Here is a 12547-nt window from a genome sequence, read left to right as displayed (position 1 = left end):
ATTTCGACCACCACTACAACAGCCTCATTCCCTTTGCCTAACCCTCCTACTAAAACATTGTCCCACATTCCTCAAGGCACTTTAACATCCGCCACTCCTTCTACAGTTGCCACTAATAAGAATGGTACCAACTCGAAGGGTGGAAGCAGTACCGCCGCAAGATCAAGCCAACCGGTGGGAGAGAGGGCACCATCTACCAACGCACCTAAACGCAGGATCCCCCAGGTTGAACTTCCTTCAGAATCACTACCCTATGTAGTGGTGCTTACGGGTGTGCCCACTCTAGACCCCGACAAGCGAGAAGGCCCAGAGCAACTTAAAAACAAAACCATGTACTGGTTGTCCAAAAATAGACCTCTCCCGGTGAATGTTAATGGAGACATAGTGCATGTGCGCCGACTCTCCTGGTTAGGGGGACGGGAGAAAGACATTGAGGGCGACTTGATTGTGATTAACTTCAGGGACCCTGAAGCTGTAAGGCATATTCTGAGTTGGATGCCGGGGAACCTAGGCAAATCAATTATGCCGTGTGACCTCACTTATTTCTATCCCAGAGCCCTAGTAGCTCCTCTGTCATGCCCATGGCCCCCCATGCCCCCGATAGGGATTAATGGCCCAAAACAAACTAACCATTACCTCCCCTCACACCCAGGTTCCATGATTCCAAAGAATGTTCTTGGGTGGGAACATGTCCCACCAAGGGGCTATGGAACTAATTACAGGAGTATGGAACATTTTTCTCATTCGGGGGGGGTGGACCATTTGCTTCCATTTACACCTTTGGAAGTTAACAACAGATTTGAAGCTCTTTCTGGCTTGGACTCTTGTGATTGACGCCTGGGGTCCCTTCCTGGTTATTCTGCTGAAGAAAGATCGTCAAATGGACTGAATGAAAATTCTCACGCTCCCGGTGCCAACTCCCTTTGCCAATTGTCAGCAGACCCTCATGGTACGATCCCAAGTCTTCCAGTCACATCTAACTTTAGTCCACCCTCTTTACAAGGGGTTCCCATCCCAAAAGTTTGCAGTGGTAGAAACACCTCAGGGGGGCATGGACTAATCCTGCACACTCCCTCTAGTGCCCTGCGGGTACTATCTTGGAATGTTGCAGGTATTTCCAATCAAATTCACACGGATGAATGGGATTCCCTCATAACAAATAGTGATATCTGCCTCTTTCAAGAGACATGGGCGAGGGAGCCGGTTCTCAAAACTGGCTATGCCATATTTGAGATCCATGCCACCTGGAACGGCAAGGGGAGGCCCTCGGGTGGTTTGGCGGTGTGGATAGCTTCGCATATTGGCTGCAAAGCGGAATCCCTACCTATGTCTTCCCAAGATATCCAGTGTGTCCTTCTAAACTGGAAGGGGGCTCCAACGTTAGCAATAATAAATGTTTATTCCCGCCCAGTAGGACCAACAGCAGAGTCCACCACACTTGAAGATCTTGTGTCCTTTCTGGGCCAGCTGCCGGCAGACTTCAAGGTGGTAATGGGCGGTGACTTTAATTGCCACTTCGAGCCCCTAGAGGGCTTGAGGGAAGGGGCCCTTACTGCAGAAGACGACTTCTGGGGCATACCAGTGTGCCACTCGCCTCATCCTAAATCCTGGTCTCCACTTGCGGTCCAAATTATGTCTTTAACTCTTAATTTCGCCTTAAGAGCCTGTAATGGACGGACTCCCTCAGATACCCCCTCCAAGTGCACTTTCAATAGACTCAATCACGAGTCACGACTGGACTATGTTTTTGTTGACATCAGCCTCTGGCCTAAGGGGGAGGACTTTTATATAATTCCTCGCACTGATAGTGACCATAATGCCCTCCTCCTCTCCTTGGCCTATCTCCCCGAACCTATAGGACCCTCTCGTCCAGAGGAAAGAGATGAAAGGGGAAATTTGGTATTAACTTCAAATAGGCGTAGGGTGAGATGGCAGAATTTCTCCAAATCGGAAGAAAATATGGGGAAAATCTATAATCTGGTGCTGCCCAAATTTGAGGCCTTGGAAGAACTAATTAGTCTACCCAGTACCCAGGCCTTGCAGGAATCCTTACCTTCTATTCACGAAGAGTTAGTGGCTGCATTGGGAGAGGTCCTCTACCCAGAGGTGCCGAAGTCCAAGCACAAGACCAGAACATCTACTTGGTATAACTCTGAGTGTAGAAAGGCCAAAGCTGACCTTATCACTGCAGTCAAAGAGGGGGAACCCCGGACCAGGGTGTCCGCTTTGCGGCGACAGTACAAAGATACAATGGCTCGTGTGAGGTCAGACTGGGACTGGGATAGATGGCAGGATCTTTCTGCAGCTTTAACAGCCAAGGACTTAAGAAGATTTTGGTCCTTGGTTACTACTGGCTCAGGGGAACCAAAAGCCGCAGTAGAACCCAATATAGCAGCACAAATATGGGAAGATCACTTCGGGAAACTCTATGCAGATGTCTATGAGAATACTGATGCCACTGTTGCAACACTCCTCTCCCTTCCTGGTGACACTCTGGAGTTCACGTTAGGGGAAGTGGCCAGTGCAATTGATGGCTTAGCGTTGGGTAAGGCACCGGGCCTTGATAAATTACCTGGTGACCTTTTTAGGTCCCACTCAGAGATCTGGGCGCCTTACCTCCACATCCTCTTCAATTCACTCGCACGTGGTATGGCGATCCCCTGTACTTGGCTGGTGGCAGAGATAGTCCCTATCTTCAAGAAGGGCTGTCCTCTGCTCCCATCCAACTACAGGCCGATCAGCCTGATAGATGTCCCCCAGAAGATCTACTCGCGAATCCTACTGGACCATCTGTTGGTCTGGATGGAGGATAATGAAATCCTAAGTCCTCTCCAGGCTGGCTTCAGGAAAAATACGTCCACCATGGACCAAATCTTCCGCCTAGTTCTCCTCTTTTGGAAAACGGTGACCATCGAGGGCGGGAGATTGTACATGGTGTTCGTGGACCTGAAGTCAGCGTTCGATCTGGTACCGCGAGGAAAACTCTGGGAGGTCCTGAAGGAGTTAGGAGTGCCCACTAATTTACTCCAGGCTTTAATTAGACTTCACCAGGGCAACTTCGCTCAGGTACGCTGCGGACGGGGCGGAGCACTGACAAATAGGTTTCCTGTCTCCCGGGGGTTAGGCAGGGCTGTGTCCTTGCCCCTACTCTTTTTTGTTTATATGTGAACAGCGTCATCTCACACTTAGCTAATGTTGAGGATAATGACGCCCCAGTCTTGGCAGGCAGGAGGGTACCAGCGATTATGTTTGCTGATGATACCCTCCTCCTTTCCAAATCACCCATGGGAATTCAGAGAATCCTTGATGGCTTCGATCTTTTCTGTAGGCAGCATGGCCTTGAGATAAACGCAGGGAAGACCAAATACATGATTTTTAACCCCTCCTCTACAACTAGACCCAACCCAACCTTAAATTCTACGGTCCTAGAGAGGGTCAAAACATTTCAGTATTTGGGTGTAACCCTTCAAGAGAACCTCTTATGGGGCCCACAGATTGCAAGCTCGCGATTAAGGCTATCCCAACTGTCTGGGGCTATTTTAAAGGTTACCAACACCTCAACCTACAAACCTATAGCTCCTGCAGTTGAGATGTATAAAGTGCAAGCGAAACCAGCCGCACTTTATGGAAGCGAGCTATGGGGGCACCAAGCGGCAACTGAGTTGGTTAGTGCTGAAAATAACTTTATGAGGCGTCTCCTGGCCCTCCCAACTGCAACTCCCCTACTTCCCATACGTCTGGGTCTACCTTCCATCAGAGAGGATCTCAAATCCAAACCCATTAGATTTTGGCATAGACTGTGGTCAACAAAGGAGCTTAGCCACTACAGGCAAGATCTGGTAAATGTCATGAACCTGAACCACAATGACAAGATACCTTGGCTAGCCTTTGTAAAAAAAGAATTGTTTAGGCTTGGTTTTAGCAAGCTTTGGGTGACTCCAGAAATAGGCTGTAGCAAGGTACCCCGGAAAAGACTAGTGGAAGTGTACAAGGAACAAAATCTCACATTTCACATGACTGCACTTAGCACTGGCACCCTTACTCACTGTTTTACTCAATCCAAAAACTCATATAAGTTTGAAACTTTCTTGGATTTTATATACCCAACCTTGGCAAGGAAGTTGTTTTTACAGTGGCGGTTTGGCTCTCTGCCAATCAAATCCTTTACTAGTAAATGGACCAATGGGGGGGATAAGTTATGCCCTGGCTGCAATCTGTGCGATGAGGACGAAATCCATGTTCTGTTTTTCTGCCCCACCTATAAATCCCCAAGGAAATATTGGTTGGTGCCCTTATGCAGGAACATGGCTATAAGGAACTGTCTGTCATCCTATAGAATACTGAAATCTGACCCTTTCCCCCATATTGTATTTGCAGTTTCCAAATTTCTCCTTGCCATGTGGCATAAGAGGTCCAAGCTGATTAAGGATAAACTAACATAGATTGAATTTTCTGCCACTGTCTTATTGTTATTTACGGCTTCCGTTGTTAACGTCCTTACCATAATGTCAATTTTACTCTCATGTAATGAATTGTGCTGTTCCCTTTTTTATGTATTTTATCTATTCGATTTTAAAATGGATAAGAAGTCTTGTTACTTGTATTTTTGTACATTCCAATGATGTTTTTATACTGTTGTATGTATTTGTATGTTTCTTTTATGGCCTAAAAGGCCGAAATAAAGATTTTTGGATTGGATTGGATTGGTTAGGAGCATCTTCTGGATGTTGGGCTTCCAGCTCAGAGTGTCATTGAGCCGGATACCCAAATAGTTTAACCCAGCCACCCTCTCCAATTGAACATAATTCAGGGCCGGGGCGCCCAGGTTTCTTTGGGGGATTCACGATCAAATACTTGGTTTTGTCAGTGTTAATGACCAAGCCCCTTAGAGTGCAAAACTCCTGGAAGCTGTTCAGGAGGCTCTGCAGGCCCGTGGGGGTTTTTTGAAATGAGAAGGGTATCGTCTGCAAATAGCAGAGTGGGGATCCGTTTGCCCGCCAGAGACGGAACATCTGCAGGAGTTTTTAGCAGATGCTCAACCACTCCCTTCACATAGAGTGAGAACAGAGTGGGAGCTAGCACACAACCCTGGCGGACACCTCTTCCCACCGGGATTTTATCTGTTTTTTCCCCGTTCATACCCCATCTCACCTTCGCAAAATTGCCGGCGTGAAGACTCACAAGAAGGGATAGAATCTATGGAGGCATCCCTAATTCGGACAGGACCTTCCACAGCCCCTCCCTTGGAACCAGGTCAAAGGCAGTCTTAAGGTCTATAAATGCTAAATAAAGGCTGCCCTTCCCTAGCACCACAACCTTCCAGTACAGAAGGGCCAATCTAAAGGCCTGTTCGATGGTCCCAGTACCAGAACGGAAACCCGCTTGCAGGTCCGATAGAATGATATGATCGTCCACCCACTGAAGCACCCTTCCCAAGATCACCTTCCCCGCCACCTGCTGGGTGGAATCTATAAGGCTAATGGGCCTGTAATTAGCGGGGCTGTCCCGACACCCTTTTATGAATATCGGGACAACCTCGGCCCCCTTCCAGGACTCAGGAACGGACGCGCCGCTCCGGATGGCGTTTAACAATGCTGAAACTAATTTTCCCCACTCTTTCGGATTAGCACGTATCAGATCACCCGGAATCCCGTCCGGCCCAGCTGCCTTTAATGGCACTAGAGACTTGATAACACACTCCACTTCTTTAGGAGTGAAGGCGTCTCCCTCTGGATCACCTAAGCAGTCAGCTAGTAGATTGGTGGTATAGGATGATAACGGTGGGGACACCTCATTGGTAGTATAAAGGGCCAGGAAATTATTGTACCAGCTCTGGGCAGTAATATTACATGTCATCAGGGTACTGTCTGGCCTATCCTTGGCGCGTATACCATTCCAGAACCCTCTAGCATCTCTGCCTGCACTTGCTTCCATAAGGTCCGCCCAGAAACTATCCTTCCGTTCTATCTTTGCTGCGACAGTTGTCTGGTTATACTCTTTCCTAGCAAACCTTACTGCAGCCGGGGATTTGCTTTTAACAGCACTAATTAGGGAACCAATAATATAGCAATGGCTGTGACATTTAAAAAAAAACAAGATTTCTTTGAGCATTTGTATTTGTAATTGGAAAAGCACTGAAAAAGTCATTTTCGCTGAAACGTGTCAAGTTGTACAAAAACCATGACAAACAACAAGCATTGGGAAAACCAATAGGCTGGCAGTCAACACCAGAACAATTGGCTTTGCCATGGCCTGTTTTGTTTACATTCTGATAATGGTAGTCCTATACATGAAATGGGCAAAGCGAACTTGCAAGTTCCAGAATATGGCATAAAACCAGAACTGAGTGAATTATTCCCATCTGAGATGGGACAACAGGAATCGAATAGTGTTGATCTAAGCTGGGAACCTTTTCTATACTGAAGGACGAGCAACGAGTGATTCGAACTACAGGTACCACAATGCAATGGGGGGGGGTTACATTCGTTGCAGGTAAGGCGTGAGGCAGAGAGGTGTGTCTTGTTCAATTATGGGGCTAAGGGGTGGGTGAGTGAGGCAGTGAGTTAATGAGATCGGAAGTGGCGGGGGCGCTAATTGATTGAGGGGTGGGAGGGGCTCTTAGCTCCTCCTCCAATCACTTACTCGTTTATAACGCGGGATGTTCTCTCTAAGAGTTGGTTGTTTTCCATAGATGCTGGTTTTTGAATTTTCGCTGGTTTACGCACCGGGTAACTGATTTATTGCTTATGTATTTAATTTCGTTCTGTTTGTTTGATTCTGCCCGCTGAAGGAGTGTGCGGAAGTGGATGGGTTTGGAGGTGGCGTGCCGTTTTGAAGTATGGCGTTATGATCGGGGGCGGTTATAGCGTAAGCCACTCCTGATAATACTTTGAGGCGCTTTGCGTGCGGGTAGCACTCCAATACTCATGCTGTGCGTCAACTCCGCGGCCTAGTTGAGAAATATATTGGTAGGAATTGCAAGCTATATATCTTTTTTCCTAGAATACCAAGTGTGGTTTCTCCAGTGGTTGGCGTTGTTTGAGCCTCTGGGAGAAGGGGGGGGGGGGGGGGGGCCGAGGGGTGTCCAGCTCGTTGCTGGAGTCGGCCACCGTCAGCTGTGCGGGTTACTCACACCGGGGGTCTCTCTCCATCTCTAAATTCGGGTCTTCTAATCCGACCACTCCCCGCGCGCCCTTTATCTGGCTTCCTACGACTTGGGTGCACACAGCCCTACTCCAAAGATTCATACCAGACACCTACCGTCATATATTTTTATGTCTGCGCTGCGAGGGGGTTTAACATAATCTCGGCGCTCTCTGGCCAGTTAAGTGTCAGCCGGGCTAGTCTGACCGCTACCCTCGTGCTGGTGGGCACCATGCTAAGACTATTGCCAGGAATGGGCTCTCATCTTCCAGTCCACCTGAGAGGCGCCTTGAAGCCTCACCCTAGTTATAATAATATGGTAGTAAACGCTAGTGAGGGAACCGGGGTGACTCTGCTATCCTCACAAAATGGCTTTGCATGGCAGCGGTTTATTTTTAAGCCTATATACCTAACTTAGCCACTTATTGGGGCAGCTGTACCCTAGAAAGCCGCCACTCTGGACGTCTCAAACATCCAGAATTCACGGTAGCCTTGACTGCTTCCGGGTGGTGACGTGGATTCATCATTCCACCGCTCCCAGAGGGGTGGCTTGCATTTCTAGGCCATGTGTTTGCCGTTAACGCCCCCCAAGTGTGTAAATTATCGATTCCTGTCTTCAGTTTAAAACTAGCCTGCCCCTGGCACATCTGGAAGGTCTGTCTATAAAGTACTAATACTTAAACGCAGACCTTCACCAATGACATTTCACACATTGTAACCTATTGTATTCCTATGTCAGTGCTGCAAAAAGATTACCTGCTTCTGTATAGAATAGATGTAGATAAAACAAGAGTACGAGAAACCTGATTGGGTGTTCTCTTCAGATGCAAAATAGTCCCTCGTTCATTCTAGTGGAAGCACTTCCTGGAAGTCGGAATGAGGCTCTAAATCACCAGCTGCATGAGGTGAGTACACTGCTGTGAGGAGCCCAGACATGCTGTGTATATTCCAAAGAACTGATCATGATAGATCTTGCAGACAGCTGTGCTATCGAGCCGGATCTAGAGCCTTGAGCGGTACAAAAAGGATGGGAGCTTTTCTCAATGCCCTGTGAACCATAACCGCCTCTGCTGTCTGGTTCTTTATCCAAACGCAAAGCATGCTGGTCCTTGCAGTCCATTGATTGCAACAGATGCCCCGCATCCTTCCTAGGGTCACCTTCTCCTATGGAAAGGTTTCTGCAGCTAATCAGTGAGTTCATGTGTTTGGTTCTAACTTTCCAATGCCCTTATGCTCAGTTTTTGTAGCGCTATGAAGACTCCAGTGGCTCACGAGGAGAGTGCCAAGAAGGTGACCAAGTCTGTGGTCCAGCACAAAGGAAAGGGAAGGAAGGAGAATTACGCCAGCTACATCTACAAAGTGCTCAAGCAGGTGAGTTTACAACAATGTACATTTTAACTTCTGATTCAGGGAGGAGTGAAAGCAGTGACTTAAGTTGAAATCCTGCCCCACAGCAGTGGTCTGGGGTCGGGTGTTGGGGCTCAATGTATTCTAGTTGATGGCTGGAGCGGTTCCTGTCCCTGGGAAGGTGCTGGAGTGCTCTGTGGACTGGTTGCAAACTAATCAATGGATTGGAAGAGAGTGGGCTGATGGTGTGGCCCATGGCCAGGGCCCCTGGAATTAGGAAATGATGTGGTGTTTTTCGTTTAATTATGGATTTGCCAAATAAAATGGCCCTCAGCAAAGGTTAACAAGTCTCTCATTTGCTTATTTTTGTATTTGGTTGTAAAACTGATACGCATGAGGTGAAATATTGTCCAAGACCGTTTCAGTATATGTAAAAATTACAGTGGGGTAAAACTATCCTAAAATGTGCCGCATGATTTGCCTCTTCGTGCCACATTCAGTCCAGTTTGCTGCATCACTCCAGTGGCCCTGCTTAAGGTCACTGCTTTAGACTGGGAGGTGCTGAGGACATGCACTTTAATTTGAACGGATGAGAACTGCACTTCTCAGCACCGGGGCAGTACTTATATTGGGGAGTACCAACTCTTCTCAGTAACCAGGTACTTCCGCACGTGTACTCTTCTGTTGTAAGCACTGCCCGTGGATTATGGGGTCATGTTCATGATGGCCAATGGGGCACCCCTACTGTGTAACCTTGAAGCTGCACTTTAGCAAGCAGTATTTTTGGCACTTTAGCAAGAACTATTGTAGAGAAATGATCTTTGTACATGCTAGGAGTTAGTTTTGTGTTGTCGATGGACTTTGAACTTCTTTGGTGGATGTGAGGTCCTCGGAGGCTGAGCGGGGACAGACCTTTTCTGCCTCCCTTAATTCCAGGTGTGTTGGATGTTTCTAGACTCTGCTGGGATTGGATTCCAGAGTCCTGCTGCCTGGCCCCGTCAGTCGGGTACCAGTGAGTGCAGGGCTCTGGCCTACAAGCATCTCTGGACTCCGTCGGGTGAGGGTGGTTCATGGCTGTAGGCCAGCCGGTAGGAAATGCAGCACGCCCTGCAGGAAGACCCTCTGACCATAGGTCAGAACACCTGGGGTGATGTGGTAACTGACGGGCTGCATTCTGTCTTTTGGAGTCTGTTCATTGGTGCTCCTGTGTAGATCCCAAGGTCATGGACCTTATGACCAGATAGACCCTAGTTACCTAGGTCCTGTGTATACCAGGAACCCACCTAAAACTGGTGCCTTGCTAGACTCTCCTTCCAACACTGCTGCCGGTCTTTAATGGGGCATTTAATCTTCTTTAGGTTCCTACACTGTACCCATAGGCTCTCTACAGGGCGGTGGCCATAACATAAATGGAAGAGTAAAAACTTGTGTAGGACGTGGAGTGCTCAACTTCTACCCCCTCTCCACTCAGAAAAATAGAAACATTACTTTCATTTAACACTTAAGATCTTACAAAAGTGAGTGCAAGACCTGTTGAAGCCCCACTCTTTACACTCTAAGTACATTAATACTTTAGGAGTGTCCTGCACGCTGTAGAACCTGAACCTCAGCTCCTTGTGCTCACTGCCTTCAAGATTTGACCCATCCTGGCCCTTCTGTTAAGAGCCCCAGCCCTGGAGGTCCTCGTGGGCAGCGTCATGGTCAGAAGGTTGTGGCAGCGTCGTGTGGATAACAATGGTCTCACATGAAACAGGCTGTGGGTGATTGACACCTGTCACTCAGCCGCTTGCAATCCCTGCTGGGCTCCTTTCTATCACCCCTTTGCTGTGACTACGTGTATTGATCTGGGAACAGATACAAGTCTAAAGAGACCAGACGTCCCCCACCGGAGGCGTGGATATGCAATGGTGGTCTGCCTAGCTTTAGACCTTTCTAGGTCTGGCCTGACTCAGCAGCTCTGTAAGACCTATTAACTCATTCTTTAAATATATTTGCAATGGTATTTAACTCACTCAGCTTTTTTATCACCTCTTGCTATTGGTTCTTTAATTTATCCTCAAGTAGTTGCATTGCACCACTTGAAAGGTATTTTACATCTCTAGTGTTCTCCATCATGACTGGTTAGTTTCTCAGATGCATATTTTTTTTTATAAAGAAGGCAGTTGTTTTGGCACTTTTTAAAATGCTGCAGGTTTTGTTTTCTTCGGTTGGGACTCTAGTATGGAAACCAGATCTTGTATGCTTGGGCAGTGCGTCCATCTGGTGAGGGTGGAGTGTCCAACACTGGTCTGAATGGGGATGAGGACCTTATCTAAAACAAATGAGTGTTGAATTCCTGAATTCCAAAGCTGGGTTTGTGTGCACTGTGGGATATTGGGAAATAAACTAAAGCCTGGCCTTCAGCAGTACTCAATCCTTCATGAGAGCAGTGCCACTTTAAAGGAGTTTTATGCCTGTTTTCCATGGGTCTACTGCTTCTTGTGAATGAGTTGACACTGGTTTGTGCTTGTCCTTCTTCTAATTTGGTTTACCTTAACCTCTGTTACATGTTTGACTGTGACCCTAACCCGCTCTGTCCTCCGACAGGTCCACCCAGATCTGGCCCTCTCGCTCGGTGCGATGAAGATCATGGACTCCATCAATGGAGACGTCTTCGAGCGAGTGGCTTCAGAGGCGGCTAGACTCGCCCTCTACAACAATCGAAGCACTATAACCAGCCGTGAGATCCAGACCGCTGTGAAACTGGTGCTCCCTGGAGAACTTTCAAAGCACGCCCTATCTGAGGGCACCAAAGCCGTGGCCAAGTTCATGTCTTAAACTTAGAATCTGCTTTGTATTATAGTATGTTTTTATTTTTTTGTAAAATAAAGATGTTTTATCAGTTAAAATCGGTTGTTAATTGTGGTAAATGTTGCAAGTTGGCTAAGTCTTAAGTTTGTACTGAATGGTTCTTGGTGGGAGGAGACACCAGTCGTGTGACTCCAGGGCTACCCAACCGGTAGCCAGTCTGCAATGTTGGCTTGAACTAACTTTAAATATCCATCGGAAGATACTGCTTTGCATCAACCTAGATTGAGCTGGGTCAAACATTTTCTGCACAACGGTCTAAGCCGGGTCTCCAACCTTTTCTGTACTGAGAGCTACTTATCTGTGAATCATTGTGAGCTACTGAAGGCCAATCCACTCGTGCAATGTTACCAGACACCCCGTCGCCCACCTTCATTGAATATAAACCTCACATCCTTTGAGCCTGATAATGTGGTTTGAACGAAATATTGTTACTAAGGGCACTATAATTAGGCTGCCATGTGCATTGGTGAGTGCATGGTCTGATGTATGAACGTGTAAATTAATGGAATATACGTTTATTGGTGACTAAGCCAGTTGTATGTACTTGTGGCACATGACATATCTGTGGCACCATTAAAAGTAAAACAAACCGATCACCTTTTTTAATAACCAATTTAAAGTGCAGATAAGTGTTGCAAAAAAATGTTCTCAAGGCAATTTGTCTGCACTTTAAATTTCTTCCATTTAACAACAAACTACCATATTTTTCAGTTATAAATATGGCAGCATATCAGCCACTGGGAGCATGCTGCTACCTGCTGTGTGTACATGTGACATTTTTGAAATTGAAGAAAATTCAACTGAAGTTACGTTTGTTTCTCTGCATTACATAAAACCGTATTTTAGTGTTCTTCCCATGTCAGGATCTTTACAAACTGCAGGCGTTTTACTCCCAGAGAACTTTAGATGGGGTGCAAAATTTATAACGAATAGTCATTTGTTAATGTTAGGCCTTTAAAGGGAAGAATCGTGTTTCATAAAACATTAGGACGTAAGTGGCTTAAGGTAGAGAAACATTAACACTATGTTTCATTGAAACTTTTTTCCACTTTAAAAGTCTCTCATTGAAAAGAAAATGATTGTTTTTAAGTTACAAGTATGGCACTGTGTCTACCAGCCACTAGGAGAAAGATGCCTGCTGTTGTAAATGCAACACTTTGAAAAGGGTGAAAGTGAAAAGGAAGAATTAACTTACCTTGGTTTACTC

At 46.8% G+C, this 12547-nt stretch overlaps 1 protein-coding gene across 1 annotated transcript; it reads left to right on the top strand.

The window, feature by feature from the left end:
* The first annotated feature begins 8388 nt into the window (after positions 1–8388).
* LOC147729567 (histone H2B-like) lies at positions 8389–11372 on the top strand. Its single transcript, XM_086958458.1, has 2 exons — positions 8389–8514; positions 11077–11372. The coding sequence occupies exons 1-2, from the start codon at positions 8395–8397 to the stop codon at positions 11305–11307; spliced, it is 351 nt and encodes a 116-aa protein (XP_086814584.1). The 5' UTR covers positions 8389–8394; the 3' UTR covers positions 11308–11372.
* The last annotated feature ends 1175 nt before the right edge of the window (positions 11373–12547 follow it).

This window comes from Lissotriton vulgaris, chromosome 2_1, assembly GCF_964263255.1.
Source record: "Lissotriton vulgaris chromosome 2_1, aLisVul1.2, whole genome shotgun sequence".
NCBI classification, from domain to species: domain Eukaryota; kingdom Metazoa; phylum Chordata; class Amphibia; order Caudata; family Salamandridae; genus Lissotriton; species Lissotriton vulgaris.
The sequence above is the reverse complement of the archived record's forward strand: the minus strand, read 5'-3'. Positions and strand labels throughout refer to the sequence as shown.

Coding starts and splice junctions, on each gene's coding strand:
- LOC147729567 (XM_086958458.1), top strand. CDS start 8,395: ATGAAGACTCCAGTGGCTCACGAGGAGAGTGCCAAGAAGGTGACCAAG. Junction 8,515..11,076: donor TCTACAAAGTGCTCAAGCAG/GTGAGTTTACAA, acceptor GTCCTCCGACAG/GTCCACCCAGATCTGGCCCT.